At 45.2% G+C, this 21,186-nt stretch overlaps 1 protein-coding gene across 1 annotated transcript in view; it reads left to right on the top strand.

Annotated features, from left to right (window-relative positions):
* Positions 1 to 21,186, top strand: part of LOC139412271 (low-density lipoprotein receptor-related protein 3-like) — a 71,459-nt gene that overhangs the window by 19,410 nt on the left and 30,863 nt on the right. The window contains exons 3-6 of the mRNA XM_071159112.1: positions 9,297 to 9,502; positions 15,375 to 15,568; positions 16,418 to 16,618; positions 19,237 to 19,458. Coding sequence (XP_071015213.1) covers positions 9,297 to 9,502; positions 15,375 to 15,568; positions 16,418 to 16,618; positions 19,237 to 19,458 — 823 coding nt within the window. The remainder of the gene's footprint in view (positions 1 to 9,296; positions 9,503 to 15,374; positions 15,569 to 16,417; positions 16,619 to 19,236; positions 19,459 to 21,186) is intronic.

Here is a 21,186-nt window from a genome sequence, read left to right as displayed (position 1 = left end):
GACAGAGAGAGAGAGAGAGAGAGACAGAGAGAGAGAGAGAGAGAGAGAGACAGAGAGAGAGAGAGACAGAGAGAGAGAGAGACAGAGAGAGATAGAGCGAGAGAGACAGAGAGAGAGAGAGAGAGACAGAGAGAGAGAGAGACAGAGAGAGAGAGAGAGAGAGAGAGACAGAGAGAGAGAGAGAGAGAGAGACAGAGAGAGAGAGAGAGAGAGAGACAGAGAGAGTGAGAGACAGAGAGAGAGAGACAGAGAGAGAGAGACACAGAGAGAGAGAGAGAGAGAGAGAGAGAGAGAGACAGAGAACAGCAGATGGAGGGATGGTTTCATATAATGTACAGACTAATCACTCTCCTCTTCTCTCCAAGACATGATATGTTACCACAGGGAGGACAGCTGCCACACACACACACACACACACACACACACACACACACACACACACACACACACACACACACACACACACAGATAGAGCAGCAACCTGGGTAGTGTTGACTCAAGTGTCCTCTCCACCGTGTCCTGCAGGCTGCAGCAGCTGTTTATCAGATCACATAGACTCAAATGGTTCCCTATTTAGTGCACTACTTTTGACCAGGGCCTATAGAGAATAGGGTGCCTATACGGAATAGGGTGCCATTTGGGACCAATTTATGAAGTCGGTAGTTTACATGCACTTTTGTTGGTCATTAAAAACTTGTTTTTCAACCACTCCACAAATTTCTTGTTAACAAACTATAGTTTTTGGCAAGTCGGTTAGGACATCTACTTTGTGCATGACACAAGTCATTTTTCCAACAATTGTTTACAGACAGATTATTTCATTTATAATTCACTGTATCACAATTCCAGTGGGTCAGAAGTTTACATTCACTAAGTTGACTGCCTTTAAACAGCTTGGAAATGACAGAAAATGATGTCATGGCTTTAGAAGCTTCTGATAGGCTAATTGACATAATTTGCGTCATTTGGAAGTGTACCTGTGGATGTATTTCAAGACCTACCTTCAAACTCAGTGCCTCTTTGCTTAACATCATGGGAAAATCTAAAGGTATCAGCCAAGACCTCAGATGAAAAATTGTATACCTCCACAAGTCTGGTTCATCCTTGGGAGCAATTTCCAAACGCCTGAATGTACCACCTTCATCTGTACTAACAATAGTACACAAGCATAAACACCATGGGACCAAGCAGCCGTCATACCGCTCAGGAAGGAGACGGGTTCTGTCTCCCAGAGATTAACCCACTCTGGTGTGAAACGTGCAAATCAATCCCAGAACAACAGCAAAGGACCTTGTGAAGATGCTGGAGGAAACAGGTACAAAAGTATCTATATCCACAGTAAAATTAGTCCTATATCGACATAACCTGAAAGGCCGCTCAGCAAGGAAGAAGCCACTGCTCCAAAACTGCCATAAAAAAAGCCAGACTACGGTTTGTAACTGCACATGGGGACGAAGATCGTACTTTTTGGAGAAATGTCCTCCGGTCTGATGAAACAAAAATAGAACTGTTTGGTCATAATGACCATTGTTATGTTTGGAGGAAAAAGGGGGAGGCTTGCAAGCCGAATAACACTATCCCAACCGTGAAGCACGGGGGTGGCAGCATCATGTTGTGGGGGTGCTTTGCTGCAGGAGGGACTGGTGCACTTCACAAAATAGATGGCATCATGAGACTGGAAAATGATGTGGATATATTGAAGCAACATCTCAAGACATCGGTCAGGAAGTTAAAGCTTGGTCACAAATGGGTCTTCCAAATGGACAATGACCCCAAGCATACTTCCAAAGTTGTGGCAAAATGGCTTAAGGACAACAAAGTCAAGGTATTGGAGTGGCCATCACAAAGCCCTGACCTCAATCCTATAGAACATTTGTGGGCAGAACTGAAAAAGTGTGTGCGAGCAAGGAGGCCTACAAACCTGACTCAGTTACACCAGCTCTGTCAGGAGGAATGGGCCAAAATTCACCCAACTTATTGTGGGAAGCTTGTGGAAGGCTATCCAAAACATTTGACCCAAGTTAAACAATTTAAAGTCAATGCTACCAAATACTAATTTATTGTATGTAAACTTCTGACTCAATGGGACTATGATGAAAGTCTGATAGAACCACACAACCAGATCTCATCAGTAATACAGTCTGATAGAACCACACAGCCAGATCTCATCAGTAATACAGTCTGATAGAACCACACAGTCTGATAGAACCACACAGCCAGATCTCATCAGTAATACAGTCTGATAGAACCACACAGCCAGATCTCATCAGTAATACAGTCTGATAGAACCATACAGCCAGATCTCATCAGTAATACAGTCTGATAGAACCACACAGTCTGATAGAACCACACAGCCAGATCTCATCAGTAATACAGTCTGATAGAACCACACAGCCAGATCTCATCAGTAATACAGTCTGATAGAACCACACAGCCAGATCTCATCAGTAATACAGTCTGATAGAACCACACAACCAGATCTCATCAGTAATACAGTCTGATAGAACCACACAGCCAGATCTCATCAGTAATACAGTCTGATAGAACCACACAGCCAGATCTCATCAGTAATACAGTCTGATAGAACCACACAGTATGATAGAACCACACAGCCAGATCTCATCAGTAATACAGTCTGATAGAACCACACAGTCTGATGGAACCATACAGCCAGATCTCATCAGTAATACAGTCTAATGGAACCATACAGCCAGATCTCATCAGTAATACAGTCTGATAGAACCACACAGCCAGATCTCATCAGTAATACAGTCTGATAGAACCACACAGCCAGATCTCATCAGTAATACAGCCTGAAAGAACCACACAGCCTGATAGAACCACACAGCCAGATCTCATCAGTAATACAGTCTGATAGAACCACACAGCCAGATCTCATCAGTAATACAGTCTGATAGAACCACACAGTCAGATATCATCAGTAATACAGTCTGATAGAACCACACAGCCAGATCTCATCAGTAATACAGTCTGATAGAACCACACAGCCAGATCTCATCAGTAATACAGTCTGATAGAACCACACAGCCAGATATCATCAGTAATACAGTCTGATAGAACCACACAACCAGATCTCATCAGTAATACAGTCTGATAGAACCACACAGCCAGATCTCATCAGTAATACAGTCTGATAGAACCACACAGCCAGAACTCATCAGTAATACAGTCTGATAGAACCACACAGCCAGATATCATCAGTAATACAGTCTGATAGAACCACACAGCCAGATCTCATCAGTAATACAGTCTGATAGAACCACACAGCCAGATCTCATCAGTAATACAGTCTGATAGAACCACACCACCAGATCTCATCAGTAATACAGTCTGATAGAACCACACAGCCAGATCTCATCAGTAATACAGTCTGATAGAACCACACAGACAGATCTCATCAGTAATACAGTCTGATAGAACCACACAGCCAGATATAATCAGTAATACAGTCTGATAGAACCACACAGCCAGATCTCATCAGTAATACAGTCTGATAGAACCACACAGCCAGATCTCATCAGTAATATAGTCTGATAGAACCACACCACCAGATCTCATCAGTAATACAGTCTGATAGAACCACACAGCCAGATCTCATCAGTAATACAGTCTGATAGAACCACACAGCCAGATCTCATCAGTAATACAGTCTGATAGAACCACACAGCCAGATATCATCAGTAATACAGTCTGATAGAACCACACAGCCAGATCTCATCAGTAATACAGTCTGATAGAACCACACAGCCAGATCTCATCAGTAATACAGTCTGATAGAACCACACCACCAGATCTCATCAGTAATACAGTCTGATAGAACCACACAGCCAGATCTCATCAGTAATACAGTCTGATAGAACCACACCACCAGATCTCATCAGTAATACAGTCTGATATAACCACACAGCCAGATCTCATCAGTAATACAGTCTGATAGAACCACACCACCAGATCTCATCAGTAATACAGTCTGATAGAACCACACAGTCTGATAGAACCACACAGCCAGATATCACCAGTAATACAGCCTGAAAGAACCACACAGCCTGATAGAACCACACAACCAGATCTCATCAGTAATACAGTCTGATAGAACCACACAGACAGATCTCATCAGTAATACAGTCTGATAGAACCACACAGCCAGATATCATCAGTAATACAGTCTGATAGAACCACACAGCCAGATCTCATCAGTAATACAGTCTGATAGAACCACACAACCAGATCTCATCAGTAATACAGTCTGATAGAACCACACAGCCAGATCTCATCAGTAATACAGTCTGATAGAACCACACAGTCTGATAGAACCACACAGCCAGATCTCATCAGTAATACAGTCTGATAGAACCACACAGCCAGATCTCATCAGTAATACAGTCTGATAGAACCATACAGCCAGATCTCATCAGTAATACAGTCTGATAGAACCACACAGTCTGATAGAACCACACAGCCAGATCTCATCAGTAATACAGTCTGATAGAACCACACAGCCAGATCTCATCAGTAATACAGTCTGATAGAACCACACAGCCAGATCTCATCAGTAATACAGTCTGATAGAACCACACAACCAGATCTCATCAGTAATACAGTCTGATAGAACCACACAGCCAGATCTCATCAGTAATACAGTCTGATAGAACCACACAGCCAGATCTCATCAGTAATACAGTCTGATAGAACCACACAGTATGATAGAACCACACAGCCAGATCTCATCAGTAATACAGTCTGATAGAACCACACAGTCTGATGGAACCATACAGCCAGATCTCATCAGTAATACAGTCTAATGGAACCATACAGCCAGATCTCATCAGTAATACAGTCTGATAGAACCACACAGCCAGATCTCATCAGTAATACAGTCTGATAGAACCACACAGCCAGATCTCATCAGTAATACAGCCTGAAAGAACCACACAGCCTGATAGAACCACACAGCCAGATCTCATCAGTAATACAGTCTGATAGAACCACACAGCCAGATCTCATCAGTAATACAGTCTGATAGAACCACACAGTCAGATATCATCAGTAATACAGTCTGATAGAACCACACAGCCAGATCTCATCAGTAATACAGTCTGATAGAACCACACAGCCAGATCTCATCAGTAATACAGTCTGATAGAACCACACAGCCAGATATCATCAGTAATACAGTCTGATAGAACCACACAACCAGATCTCATCAGTAATACAGTCTGATAGAACCACACAGCCAGATCTCATCAGTAATACAGTCTGATAGAACCACACAGCCAGAACTCATCAGTAATACAGTCTGATAGAACCACACAGCCAGATATCATCAGTAATACAGTCTGATAGAACCACACAGCCAGATCTCATCAGTAATACAGTCTGATAGAACCACACAGCCAGATCTCATCAGTAATACAGTCTGATAGAACCACACCACCAGATCTCATCAGTAATACAGTCTGATAGAACCACACAGCCAGATCTCATCAGTAATACAGTCTGATAGAACCACACAGCCAGATCTCATCAGTAATACAGTCTGATAGAACCACACAGCCAGATATAATCAGTAATACAGTCTGATAGAACCACACAGCCAGATCTCATCAGTAATACAGTCTGATAGAACCACACAGCCAGATCTCATCAGTAATATAGTCTGATAGAACCACACCACCAGATCTCATCAGTAATACAGTCTGATAGAACCACACAGCCAGATCTCATCAGTAATACAGTCTGATAGAACCACACAGCCAGATCTCATCAGTAATACAGTCTGATAGAACCACACAGCCAGATATCATCAGTAATACAGTCTGATAGAACCACACAGCCAGATCTCATCAGTAATACAGTCTGATAGAACCACACAGCCAGATCTCATCAGTAATACAGTCTGATAGAACCACACCACCAGATCTCATCAGTAATACAGTCTGATAGAACCACACAGCCAGATCTCATCAGTAATACAGTCTGATAGAACCACACCACCAGATCTCATCAGTAATACAGTCTGATATAACCACACAGCCAGATCTCATCAGTAATACAGTCTGATAGAACCACACCACCAGATCTCATCAGTAATACAGTCTGATAGAACCACACAGTCTGATAGAACCACACAGCCAGATATCACCAGTAATACAGCCTGAAAGAACCACACAGCCTGATAGAACCACACAACCAGATCTCATCAGTAATACAGTCTGATAGAACCACACAGACAGATCTCATCAGTAATACAGTCTGATAGAACCACACAGCCAGATATCATCAGTAATACAGTCTGATAGAACCACACAGCCAGATCTCATCAGTAATACAGTCTGATAGAACCACACAGCCAGATCTCATCAGTAATATAGTCTGATAGAACCACACCACCAGATCTCATCAGTAATACAGTCTGATAGAACCACACAGCCAGATCTCATCAGTAATACAGTCTGATATAACCACACCACCAGATCTCATCAGTAATACAGTCTGATAGAACCACACAGCCAGATCTCATCAGTAATACAGTCTGATAGAACCACACCACCAGATCTCATCAGTAATACAGTCTGATAGAACCACACAGCCAGATCTCATCAGTAATACAGTCTGATATAACCACACCACCAGATCTCATCAGTAATACAGTCTGATAGAACCACACAGCCAGATCTCATCAGTAATACAGTCTGATAGAACCACACCACCAGATCTCATCAGTAATACAGTCTGATAGAACCATACAGCCAGATCTCATCAGTAATACAGTCTGATAGAACCACACCACCAGATCTCATCAGTAATACAGTCTGATAGAACCACACAGCCAGATCTCATCAGTAATACAGTCTGATAGAACCACACAGTCTGATAGAACCACACAGCCAGATATCATCAGTTATACAGCCTGAAAGAACCACACAGCCTGATAGAACCACACAACCAGATCTCATCAGTAATACAGTCTGATAGAACCACACAGACAGATATCATCAGTAATACAGTCTGATAGAACCACACAGCCAGATATAATCAGTAATACAGTCTAATAATTGAGGAATTGTTAGGTAGGAAGGTGTAACTGTGCACACAGCAGTTCTCAGCATTGCCTGAGAACAGCAACACCCTGACAATACTGGGAACAACTGCCTTAGTCTTAGACACTGGCATTCATTCACTTTTCACCTGGTGAAACTTCACTGGTCGTTCACCCGAGGTAATATCAACCTGTTGATGATGTGTGAAGACAGTGGTCTTTTCCTCCCACAGGAAATACAACCCATCTCTATGGGTGTAGACCAGGAAATACAACCCATCTCTATGGGTCTAGACCAGGAAATACAACCCATCTCTATGGGTCTAGACCAGGAAATACAACCCATCTCTATGGGTCTAGACCAGGAAATACAACCCATCTCTATGGGTCTAGACCAGGAAATACAACCCATCTCTATGGGTCTAGACCAGGAAATACAACCCATCTCTATGGGTCTAGACCAGGAAATACAACCCATCTCTATGGGTCTAGACCAGGAAATACAACCCATCTCTATGGGTCTAGACCAGGAAATACAACCCATCTCTATGGGTGTAGACCAGGAATTACAACCCATCTCTATGGGTCTAGACCAGGAAATACAACCCATCTCTATGGGTCTAGACCAGGAAATACAACCCATCTCTATGGGTCTAGACCAGGAAATACAACCCATCTCTATGGGTCTAGACCAGGAAATACAACCCATCTCTATGGGTCTAGACCAGGAAATACAACCCATCTCTATGGGTCTAGACCAGGAAATACAGCCCATCTCTATGGGTGTAGACCAGGAAATACAACCCATCTCTATGGGTCTAGACCAGGAAATACAACCCATCTCTATGGGTCTAGACCAGGAAATACAACCCATCTCTATGGGTCTAGACCAGGAAATACAACCCAAAGCTCATCTCTATGGGTCTAGACCAGGAAATACAACCCACAACCAATCTCTATGGGTCTAGACCAGGAAATACAACCCATCTCTATGGGTGTAGACCAGGAAATACAACCCATCTCTATGGGTGTAGACCAGGAAATACAACCCACAGCCCATCTCCATGGGTCTAGACCAGGACATACAACCCACAGCCCATCTCTATGGGTGTAGACCAGTCAGACCACAGCCCATCTCTATTGGTCTAGACCAGGAAATACAACCCATCTCTATGGGTGTAGACCAGGAAATACAACCCATCTCTATGGGTGTAGACCAGGAAATACAACCCACAGCCCATCTCCATGGGTCTAGACCAGGACATACAACCCACAGCCCATCTCTATGGGTGTAGACCAGTCAGACCACAGCCCATCTCTATGGGTCTAGACCAGTCAGACCACAGCCCATCTCTATGGGTCTAGACCAGGAAATACAACCCACAGCCCATCTCTATGGGTCTAGACCAGTCAGACCACAGCCCATCTCTATGGTTCTAGACCAGAAACACAACCCATCTCTATGAGTAGTAGATGGGTAGTAGGTGGGTAGTAGTTGGGTAGTAGATGGTGGTGTTTAACTGTAGTCTCATTGGGACAGCAGCGTCTATAATGTCAGTATAAGGCTGTGAAGGCATCCTATTCCCCAGGGGCCCTGGTCATCTCGTCCAATAGGAAAGGAGATATTGATCTGTGAAGGCATCCTATTCCCCAGGGGCCCTGGTCAGATGAAGTGCTTCTAATAGGGAGCCATTTGGGTGGTGGCCCGGTCATCTCGTCCAATAAGAGAGGAGATATTGATCTGTTGGACTCCTGCCATCCAACTCTTCTGCTTCTCTCTCCCACTCAGTAATGATCTCAGCATATTTCTGGGTCATAACACACACACACACACACACACACACACACACACACACACACACACACACACACACACACACACACACACACACACACATACATACATACATACACACACACACACACACACACACGCTCACACACACACACACGCGCTCACACACACATACGCGCTTTCATTCATTAATTCAATTAATGCACTCGCCGGAGTAGCTGAGCCATCAGGGATGATGTAATGCTTTTGTCAGTGCTTCCTGTTCCTCCTCCTGCAACTACACTTCCTGTTGAACACGTCCCTCATTCCTCGCTGCTCCGATCAGATCATCTAGCGTGTGTCTGGAGTGAAGGATCAACGTAGACACTACCTTGACCATGGTTCCCTAACCCTTTGTCTAACCCATGTCCCTCGTCTGTCTCCCTGTGTCCTCCCCCCCAGCTTCCCTAACTTTGACCTGGAGGAGTCAGGTCAGTGTCAGGGGGACTGGCTGCTCCTAGGCCCCACCTGGAGAGAGGAGTACCGGGTGTGTGGCTCCCTCCTTCCACCTCCCTTCATCTCCTCCAGGGGAAGAGTCTGGCTCTACTTCCACTCACAGGCCAACAGCTCAGGACTGGCTCAGGGGTTCAGACTGTCTTATATCAGAGGTGAGAGACACTTCCTGGATAAATACATGCTAGGGGGGAGAGGAGGAGGAGAGGGAGGGAGGGGAGGGAGAGGAGGAGAGGGAGGGAGAGGAGGAGAGGGAGGGAGAGGAGGAGGAGAGGGAGGGAGGAGGAGAAGGAGGAGAGGGTTGGAAAGGAGGAGAGTAGGAGAGAGAGAGGAGGAGAAGGAGGGAGAGGAGGAGAGGGAGATTAGGAGGAAGGAGAGGAGGAGAGGGAAGGGAGAGGAGGAGAAGGAGAGGAGGAGAGGGAAGTGAGGATAGGGAGAGAAAGAGGGATGAGGGAGAGAAGGAGGGAGGAGGGAGGTGAAGGAGGAACAGGAACAGGCTGATACTGGTAGGCCAGACAATGGAATGCAGTGTGTTGGTTGCACAGGGAGCAGACTGGGTGTTCACCTTCTCTATCTAACTACCATCTGGCATCGATGGAGTCACTGATAACAGCTGTGGTGTTCACCTTCTCTGTCTAACTACCATCTGGCATCGATGGAGTCACTGATAACAGCTGTGGTGTTCACCTTTTCTGTCTAACTACCATCTGGCATCGATGGAGTCACTGATAACAGCTGTGGTGTTCACCTTCTCTGTCTAACTACCATCTGGCATCGATGGAGTCACTGATAACAGCTGTGGTGTTCACCTTCTCTGTCTAACTACCATCTGGCATCGATGGAGTCACTGATAACCGCTGTGGTGTTCACCTTCTCTGTCTAACTACCATCTGGCATCGATGGAGTCACTGATAACAGCTGTGGTGTTCACCTTCTCTGTCTAACTACCATCTGGCATCGATGGAGTCACTGATAACAGCTGTGGTGTTCACCTTCTCTGTCTAACTACCATCTGGCATCGATGGAGTCACTGATAACAGCTGTGGTGTTCACCTTCTCTGTCTAACTACCATCTGGCATCGATGGAGTCACTGATAACAGCTGTGGTGTTCACCTTCTCTGTCTAACTACCATCTGGCATCGATGGAGTCACTGATAACAGCTGTGGTGTTCACCTTCTCTGTCTAACTACCATCTGGCATCGATGGAGTCACTGATAACAGCTGTGGTGTTCACCTTCTCTGTCTAACTACCATCTGGCATCGATGGAGTCACTGATAACAGCTGTGAGAGAAAAACACAGCCAGTTTGCTTTTTACAGTGTGGGACCCACAATCAATACTGTGTGGGATGAGAGGAGAGGTGCACTAAGCACAGCTTGTCCTATTTTACCCCAGGACGACATGTCACAGATCACTAAGCAGCTATTGAGTACGTTAGTAAAGCTGTCTGCCATTGATCTGTATTGGCAGAAGACATTGATGAGCGTTTCCCTGTCCCCAAAAACACCACAGATTAATCTTGGTAGTTTGTTGTTGGGTAGTTTGGTGGGTGGTTTGTTGTTGCGTGGTTTGTTGTTGGGTAGTTTGTTGGCTAGTTTGTTGTTGGGGTAGTTTGGTGGGTGGTTTTTTATTGGGTAGTTTGTTTTGGGGTAGTTTGTTGTTGGATGGTTTGTTGTTGGGTGGTTTGTTGTTGGGTGGTTTGTTGTTGGGTGGTTTGTTGTTGGATGGTTTGTTGTTGGATGGTTTGTTGTTGGGATGTTTGTTGTTGGGTGGTTTGTTGTTGGATGGTTTGTTGTTGGATGGTTTGTTGTTGGGATGTTTGTTGTTGGGTGGTTTGTTGTTGGGTGGTTTGTTGTTGGGTAGTTTGTTGTTTGGGTGGTTTGTTGTTGGGATGTTTGTTGTTGGGTGGTTTGTTGTTGGGTGGTTTGTTGTTGGGTAGTTTGTTGTTTGGGTGGTTTGTTGTTGGGATGTTTGTTGTTGGGTGGTTTGTTGTTGGGTAGTTTGTTGTTGGGATGTTTGTTGTTGGGTAGTTTGTTGTTGGATGGTTTGTTGTTGGGTGGTTTGTTGTTGGATGGTTTGTTGTTGGATGGTTTGTTGTTGGATGGTTTGTTGTTGGGTGGTTTGTTGTTGGATGGTTTGTTGTTGGATGGTTTGTTGTTGGGTGGTTTGTTGTTGGGTGGTTTGTTGTTGGATGGTTTGTTGTTGGGTGGTTTGTTGTTGGGTAGTTTGTTGTTTGGGTAGTTTGTTGTTGGATGGTTTGTCTGAAGTTTCACAGCCTTTTACTTTCTCCTATTTTATGTTCAGCCTTGGTGACAGTGGAATGTTTTATGTTCAGCCTTGGTGACAGTGGAATGTTTTATGTTCAGCCTTGGTGACAGTGGAATGTTTTATGTTCAGCCTTGGTGACAGGGGAATGTTTTATGTTCAGCCTTGGTGACAGTGGAATGTTTTATGTTCAGCCTTGGTGACAGTGGAATGTTTTATGTTCAGCCTTGGTGACAGTGGAATGTTTTATGTTCAGCCTTGGTGACAGTGGAATGTTTTATGTTCAGCCTTGGTGACAGTGGAATGTTTTATGTTCAGCCTTGGTGACAGTGGAATGTTTTATGTTCAGCCTTGGTGACAGTGGAATGTTTTATGTTCAGCCTTGGTGACAGTGGAATGTTTTATGTTCAGCCTTGGTGACAGTCGTATATGTTTCCAAAAAGACATATTCCATATTTGGTCGTATTAGTTGCTGTCTACTCTAGCTCTGACATGGGGAGGCAGTTTTACTTCCAAAGAGCTTTCTTCACTCTAGTGTTTAGGGCTCTTACATGGGGAGGCAGTTTTGCTTCCAAAGAGCTTTCTTCACTCTAGTGTTTAGGGCTCTTACATGGGGAGGCAGTTTTGCTTCCAAAGAGCTTTCTTCACTCTAGTGTTTAGGGCTCTTACATGGGGAGGCAGTTTTGCTTCCAAAGAGCTTTCTATACTCTAGTGTTTAGAGCTGATGACAATCTGTTTACTTCCAAAGAGCTTTCTACACTCTAGTGTTTAGGGCTCTGACAAACTGTTTACTTCCAAAGAGCTTTCTATACTCTAGTGTTTAGGGCTCTGACAAACTGTTTACTTCCAAAGAGCTTTCTACACTCTAGTGTTTAGGGCTCTGACAAACTGTTTACTTCCAAAGAGCTTTCTACACTCTAGTGTTTAGAGCTGATGACAATCTGTTTACTTCCAAAGAGCTTTCTATACTCTAGTGTTTAGGGCTCTGACAAACTGTTTACTTCCAAAGAGCTTTCTACACTCTAGTGTTTAGGGCTCTGACAAACTGTTTACTTCCAAAGAGCTTTCTACACTCTAGTGTCTAGGGCTCTGACAATCTGTTTACTTCCAAAGAGCTTTCTACACTCTAGTGTCTAGGGCTCTGACAATCTGTTTACTTCCAAAGAGCTTTCTACACTCTAGTGTTTAGGGCTGATGACAATCTGTTTACTTCCAAAGAGCTTTCTACACTCTAGTGTTTAGGGCTCTGACAATCTGTTTACTTCCAAAGAGCTTTCTACACTCTAGTGTTTAGGGCTCTGACAATCTGTTTACTTCCAAAGAGCTTTCTACACTCTAGTGTTTAGGGCTGATGACAATCTGTTTACTTCCAAAGAGCTTTCTACACTCTAGTGTTTAGGGCTCTGACAATCTGTTTACTTCCAAAGAGCTTTCTACACTCTAGTGTTTAGGGCTCTGACAATCTGTTTACTTCCAAAGAGCTTTCTACACTCTAGTGTTTAGGGCTGATGACAATCTGTTTACTTCCAAAGAGCTTTCTACACTCTAGTGTTTAGGGCTCTGACAATCTGTTTACTTCCAAAGAGCTTTCTACACTCTAGTGTCTAGGGCTCTGACAATCTGTTTACTTCCAAAGAGCTTTCTATACTCTAGTGTTTAGGGCTCTGACAATCTGTTTACTTCCAAAGAGCTTTCTATACTCTAGTGTTTAGGGCTCTGACAATCTGTTTACTTCCAAAGAGCTTTCTACACTCTAGTGTCTAGGGCTCTGACAATCTGTTTACTTCCAAAGAGCTTTCTATACTCTAGTGTTTAGGGCTCTGACAATCTGTTTACTTCCAAAGAGCTTTCTATACTCTAGTGTTTAGGGCTCTGACAATCTGTTTACTTCCAAAGAGCTTTCTATACTCTAGTGTTTAGGGCTCTGACAATCTGTTTACTTCCAAAGAGCTTTCTACACTCTAGGGTCTAGGGCTGATGACAATCTGTTTACTTCCAAAGAGCTTTCTATACTCTAGTGTTTAGGGCTCTGACAATCTGTTTACTTCCAAAGAGCTTTCTATACTCTAGTGTTTAGGGCTCTGACAATCTGTTTACTTCCAAAGAGCTTTCTATACTCTAGTGTCTAGGGCTGATGACAATCTGTTTACTTCCAAAGAGCTTTCTATACTCTAGTGTCTAGGGCTGATGACAATCTGTTTACTTCCAAAGAGCTTTCTATACTCTAGTGTCTAGGGCTCTGATGACAAACTGTTCCTCTTCAAATAGTTTAAAGGGGTGATGATGATGATGATGATGATGATGATGATGGTGATGATGATGATGATGATGGTGATGATGACGATGATGATGGTGATGGTGATGATGATGATGATGGTGATGGTGATGATGGTGATGATGATGATGGTGATGATGACGATGATGATGATGATGATGATGATGATGGTGATGATGATGATGATGGTGATGGTGATGATGATGATGATGATGGTGATGATGATGATGATGGTGATGGTGATGATGATGATGATGGTGATGATGACGATGATGATGATGATGATGATGATGATGATGATGGTGATGATGATGATGATGGTGATGGTGATGATGATGATGATGATGGTGATGATGGTGGTGATGATGATGATGGTGGTGTTTATAATAATGATGATGATGATGATGATGATGATGATGATGGTGATGATGGTGGTGATGATGATGATGATGATGGTGGTGGTGATGATGATGATGATGATGATGATGATGATGATGGCGGTGATGATGATGTTGATGATGATGATGGTGGTGATGATGATGATGGTGGTGGTGATGATGATGATGATGATGGTGGTGATGATGATGATGATGATGCCACTTGATGTTCTTGTGGTTTAGTGATGTTTTGCTTTTGCCTTCATGTCTAAGGTGTTGGCCAGTCTGTCTGTACATGTTGTGGTTTCTTCCATTATATTTGGCTGTCTGTAGTTATGTCAGTGTTGTCGTTGTGTCTGTAGTTATGTCAGTGTTGTCGATGTGTCTGTAGTTATATCAGTGTTGTCGATGTGTCTGTAGTTATGTCAGTGTTGTCAATGTGTCTGTAGTTATATCAGTGTTGTCGATGTGTCTGTAGTTATGCCAGTGTTGTTGATGTGTCTGTAGCTATGTCAGTGTTGTCAATGTGTCTGTAGTTATATCAGTGTTGTCGATGTGTCTGTAGTTATGCCAGTGTTGTTGATGTGTCTGTAGTTATGCCACTGTAGTTATGCCGATAATGTGTCTGCGATAATGTGTCTGTGATAATGTGTCTGTGATAATGTGGCTGCGATAACGTGTCTGTGATAATGTGCCTGTGATAATGTGTCTGTGATAATGTGTCTGTGATAATGCGTCTGTGATAATGTGTCTACAATAGTGTGTCTGTGATAATGTGGCTGTGGTAATGTGACTGTGATAATGTCTGTCATTATGTCTGTTCCTCCAGGTCCCCTGGGCCAGTCCTTCTGTCCGAGTGATGAGTTCCTGTCTGTAGTTTGTAGTAATGTGTCTGTTCCTCCAGGTCCCCTGGGCCAGTCCAGCTGTCAGAGTGATGACTTCCTGTCTGTAGTTTGTAGTAATTTGTCTGTTCCTCCAGGTCCCCTGTCAGAGTGATGAGTTCCTGTTTGTAGTAATGTGTCTGTTCCTCCAGGTCCCCTGGGCCAGTCCTTCTGTTAGAGTGATGAGTTCCTGTCTGTAGTTTGTAGTAATGTGTCTGTTCCTCCAGGTCGCCTGGGCCAGTCCAGCTGTCAGAGTGATGAGTTCCTGTGTGGTAACGGTAAATGTCTTCCCCGAACGTGGCGCTGTAACGGCCTGGATGAGTGCGGCGACGCTACCGACGAACGGAGCTGTGCCCCCCCTCCGACCCCTCCCCGCACCTCCCTCTGCCCCCCCGGCACCGCTCCCTGTACCCAGGCCCAGGTAGGTAATCCAGAGGTTAGGGAAGCGGGCTAGCAACCAGGGGGGAGTAGAAACTCTGATAGGAACAATGTTCTACACTGGGCCGACCCATTGCTTCCTACGTCTCGGGGGGGATTGGGCCGACCCATTGCTCCCTACGTCTCGGGGGGGGGGGGGGGGATTGGGCCAACCCATTGCTTCCTACGTCTCGGGGGGGGGGATTGGGCCGACCCATTGCTTCCTACGTCTCGGGGGGGGGGATTGGGCTGACCCATTGCTTCCTACGTCTCGGGGGGGATTGGGCCGACCCATTGCTTCCTATATCTCGGTGGGGGGATTGGGCTGACCCATTGCTTCCTACGTCTCGGGGGGGATTGGGCCTACCCATTGCTTCCTACGTCTCGGGGGGGGGGGGGGTTGAGCTGACCCATTGCTTCCTACGTTTCGGGGGGGGATTGGGCTGACCCATTGCTTCCTACGTCTCGGGGGGATTGGGTTGACCCATTGCTTCCTAAGTCTCGGGGGGGATTGGGCCGACCCATTACTTCCTACGTCTCGGGGGGGATTGGGCGACCCATTGCTTCCTACGTTTCGGGGGGGATTGGGCTGACCCATTGCTTCCTACGTCTCGGGGGGATTGGGTTGACCCATTGCTTCCTACGTCTCGGGGGGATTGGGCCGACCCATTGCTTCCTACGTCTCGGGGGGGATTGGGCCGACCCATTGCTTCCTACGTCTCGGGGGGGATTGGGCCGACCCATTGCTTCCTACGTCTCGGGGGGGATTGGGTTGTGAGTATAAAATAACACATTTCCGTTCCCTTCCAGAAACAATAATAACGAACAATAAGGTGGTGTTCTTCTCCTCCAGTCCACTCGCTGCCTGCCCCCCTCGCTGCGCTGCAACGGAGCCCGGGACTGCCCCGACGGCTCGGACGAGGCAGGGTGCCCCGACACGGCCTGCGGGAAACGCCTGGGGAACTTCTACGGAACATTCGCCTCCCCAGACTTCTTCCGTCCCAACCGCAGCGCTGTGGGGGAGCTGAGGTGCTCCTGGCTACTGGACACTCAGGTAGGGAGGAGTTCAACATCTTACACATTCCATTATCTGATGGTTGCTAGGGAAGATTATTTAACCTTTAACTAGGCAAGTCAGTTAAGAACAAATTCTTATTTACAATGACGGCCTACACCGACCAAACCCGGACGACGCTGGGACAATTGTCTGCCACCCTACGGGACTCCTGATTACGGCCGGTTGTGATACAGCCTGGATTCGAACCAGAGTGTCTGTAGTGACGCCTCTAGCGCTGAGATGCAGTGCCCTGCGCCACAGATGAATCCGTTCATCGTAGTTTGTATTTTTCCAAATAAATAAGTTAATAAATCATAGTTTTCCCTGGCAAAATATATTAAGACGCGTGCTGACTGATCTATAGCAGAGTTACACAGCTGAACACATGCTGACTGATCTATAGCAGAGTTAAACAACTGAACACATGCTGACTGATCTATAGCAGAGTTAAACAACTGAACACATGCTGACTGATCTATAGCAGAGTTACACAGATGAACACATGCTGACTGATCTATAGCAGAGTTACACAGATGAACACATGCTGACTGATCTATAGCAGAGTTACACAGCTCAACACATGCTGACTGATCTATAGCAGAGTTAGAGATGAACACATGCTGACTGATCTATAGCAGAGTTACACAGCTGAACACATGCTGACTGATATGTAGCAGATTTAGAGATTAACTCATGCGGACTGATCTATAGCAGAGTTACACAGCTGAACACATGCTGACTGATCTATAGCAGAGTTACACATCTGAACACATGCTGACTGATCTATAGCAGAGTTACACAGCTGAACACATGCTGACTGATCTATAGCAGAGTTACACAGCTGAACACATGCTGCCTGATCTATAGCAGAGTTACACAGCTGAACACATGCTGACTGATCTATAGCAGAGTTAGAGATGAACACATGCTGACTGATCTATAGCAGAGTTACACAGCTGAACACATGCTGACTGATCTATAGCAGAGTTACACAGCTGAACACATGCTGACTGATCTATAGCAGAGTTACACAGCTGAACACATGCTGACTGATCTATAGCAGAGTTAGAGATGAACACATGCTGACTGATCTATTGCAGAGTTAGAGATGAACACATGCTGACTGATCTATTGCAGAGTTAGAGATGAACACATGCTGACTGATCTATAGCAGAGTTAGAGATGAACACATGCTGACTGATCTATAGCAGAGTTACACAGCTGAACACATGCTGACTGATCTATAGCAGAGTTACACATCTGAACACATGCTGACTGATCTATAGCAGAGTTAAATATGAACACATGCTGACTGATCTATAGCAGAGTTACACATCTGAACACATGCTGACTGATCTATAGCAGAGTTAAATATGAACACATGCTGACTGATCTATAGCAGAGTTACACAGCTGAACACATGCTGACTGATCTATAGCAGAGTTACACAGCTGAACACATGCTGACTGATCTATAGCAGAGTTACACAGCTGAACACATGCTGACTGATCTATAGCAGAGTTACACAGCTGAACACATGCTGACTGATCTATAGCAGAGTTAGAGATGAACACATGCTGACTGATCTATAGCAGAGTTAGAGATGAACACATGCTGACTGATCTATAGCAGAGTTACACAGCTGAACACATGCTGACTGATCTATAGCATAGTTACACAGCTGAACACATGCTGACTGATCTATAGCAGAGTTAGAGATGAACACATGCTGACTGATCTATAGCAGAGTTACACCGCTGAACACATGCTGACTGATTTATAACAGAGTTACACAGCTGAACACATGCTGACTGATCTATAGCAGAGTTAGAGATGAACACATGCTGACTGATCTATAGCAGAGTTACACAGCTGAACACATGCTGACTGATCTATAGCAGAGTTACACAGCTGAACACATGCTGACTGATCTATAGCAGAGTTAGAGATGAACACATGCTGACTGATCTATAGCAGAGTTACACAGCTGAACACATGCTGACTGATCTATAGCAGAGTTAGAGATGAACACATGCTGACTGATCTATAGCAGAGTTAGATATGAACACATGCTGACTGATCTATAGCAGAGTTAGAGATGAACACATGCTGACTGATCTATAGCAGAGTTACACAGCTGAACACATGCTGACTGATCTATAGCAGAGTTACACATCTGAACACATGCTGACTGATCTATAGCAGAGTTAGAGATGAACACATGCTGACTGATCTATAACAGAGTTACACAGCTGAACACATGCTGACTGATCTATAGCAGAGTTACACAGCTGAACACATGCTGACTGATCTATAGCAGAGTTACACAGCTGAACACATGCTGACTGATCTATAGCAGAGTTAGAGATGAACACATGCTGACTGATCTATAGCAGAGTTAGAGATGAACACATGCTGCCTGATCTATAGCAGAGTTAGAGATGAACACATGCTGACTGATCTATAAGCTCCATTAAAACAGAAGCTTGTTTAGTTAAACTGTCTGTCACAATGGAAAATCACTGAAATTTGTTATTTTAGATTTTCACGTTTTTTTATCAATACGGTTGTCCTCGGTCGACTACTCGATGAATCTAAGTCATCCTTCCTCCTAGGACCCTAAGCCTATCGTGTTGCAGCTGGACCTGGGGTTAGGGCCAGGGGACTCCCTCCATGTCTATGATGGGCTGGTCCAGAGAGCAGAGCGCCTCCTGCAGGCCCTGTCGCATCATAACAACAGGAGACCAGCCCTGTTAGAATCCAGTAGAGGACAGATGAGTCTACAGTACCTGGCCCAACCACTCAGCCCTGGGCATGGGTTCAACGCTACATACCAGGTAGGCTAACCCTGACCCTAACCTGACCTTTACCCTGACCCTAACCCTAACCCTGACCCTAACACCACTCAGCCCTGGGCATGGGTTCAACCCTGACCTTAACCCTAACCCTGACCCTGACCCTAACCCTGACCTTAACCCTGACCTAAACCCTGACCCTAACCCTGACCTTAACCCTGACCTTAACCCTGACCATAACTCTAACCCTAACATCACTCAGCCCTGGGCATGGGTTCAACGCTACATACCAGGTAGGCTAACCCTGACCTTAACCCTGACCCTAACCCTGACCATAACCCTGACCCTAACCCTGACCTTAACCCTGACCCTAACCCTAACCCTAACACCAAACAGCCCTGGTCATGGATTCAATGCTACATACCAGGTAGGCTAACCCTGACCTTAACCCTGACCCTAACCCTGACTCTAACCCTAACCCTGACCCTAACCCTGACCCTGACCCTAACCCTGACTCTAACCCTAACCCTAACCCTGACCTTAACCCTGACCCTAACCCTGACCCTAACACCACTCAGCCCTGGTCATGGATTCAACTCTACATACCAGGTAGGCTAACCCTGACCCTAACCCTGACCCTGACCCTAACCCTAACCCTGACCCTAACACCAGTCAGCCCTGGGCATGGGTTCAACCCTGACCTTAACCCTAACCCTAACCCTGACCTAAACCCTGACCCTAACCCTGACCAGACAGAAGACTAGTACCCAGAGTTTATCCTGACCAGACAGAAGACTAGTACCCAGAGTTTATCCTGACCAGACAGAAGACTAGTACCCAGAGTTTATCCTGACCAGACAGAAGACTAGTACCCAGAGTTTATCCTGACCAGACAGAAGACTAGTACCCAGAGTTTATCCTGACCAGACAGAAGACTAGTACCCAGAGTTTATCCTGACCAGACAGAAGACTAGTACCCAGAGTTTATCCTGACCAGACAGAAGACTAGTACCCAGAGTTTATCCTGACCAGACAGAAGACTAGTACCCAGAGTTTATCCTGACCAGACAGAAGACTAGTACCCAGAGTTTATCCTGACCAGACAGAAGACTAGTACCCAGAGTTTATCCTGACCAGACAGAAGACTAGTACCCAGAGTTTATCCTGACCAGACAGAAGACTAGTACCCAGAGTGTATCCTGACCAGACAGAAGACTAGTACCCAGAGTTTATCCAGACCAGACAGAAGACTAGTACCCAGAGTTTATCCTGACTAGACAGAAAACTAGTACCCAGAGTTTATCCTGACCAGACAGAAGACTATAGAGGACAGCATATACGTAGACATATGAGATGAATAATGTAGGGTATGTAAACATTATATTAAGTAGCATTGTTTAAAGTGGCTAGTGATATATTTACATCATTTCCCATCAATTCCCATTATTAAAGTGGCTGGAGTTGAGTCAGTGTGTTGGCAGCAGCCACTCTATGTTAGTGGTGGCTGTTTAACAGTCTGATGGCCTTGAGATAGAAGCTGTTTTTCAGTCTCTCGGTCCCAGCTTTGATGCACCTGTACTGACCTCGCCTTCTGGATGATAGCGGGGTGAACAGGCAGTGGCTCGGTTGGTTGTTGTCCTTGATGATCTTTATGGCCTTCCTGTGACATCGGGTGGTGTAGGTGTCCTGGAGGGCAGGTAGTTTGCCCCCGGTGATGCGTTGTGCAGACCTCACTACCCTCTGGAGAGCCTTACGGTTGTGGGCGGAGCA

The sequence above is a fragment of the Oncorhynchus clarkii genome, chromosome 6 (genome assembly GCF_045791955.1).
Source record: "Oncorhynchus clarkii lewisi isolate Uvic-CL-2024 chromosome 6, UVic_Ocla_1.0, whole genome shotgun sequence".
Classification (NCBI taxonomy): Eukaryota; Metazoa; Chordata; class Actinopteri; order Salmoniformes; family Salmonidae; genus Oncorhynchus; species Oncorhynchus clarkii.
Note: the sequence above shows the minus strand (reverse complement) of the source record. Positions and strands in the feature narration are given on the sequence as shown.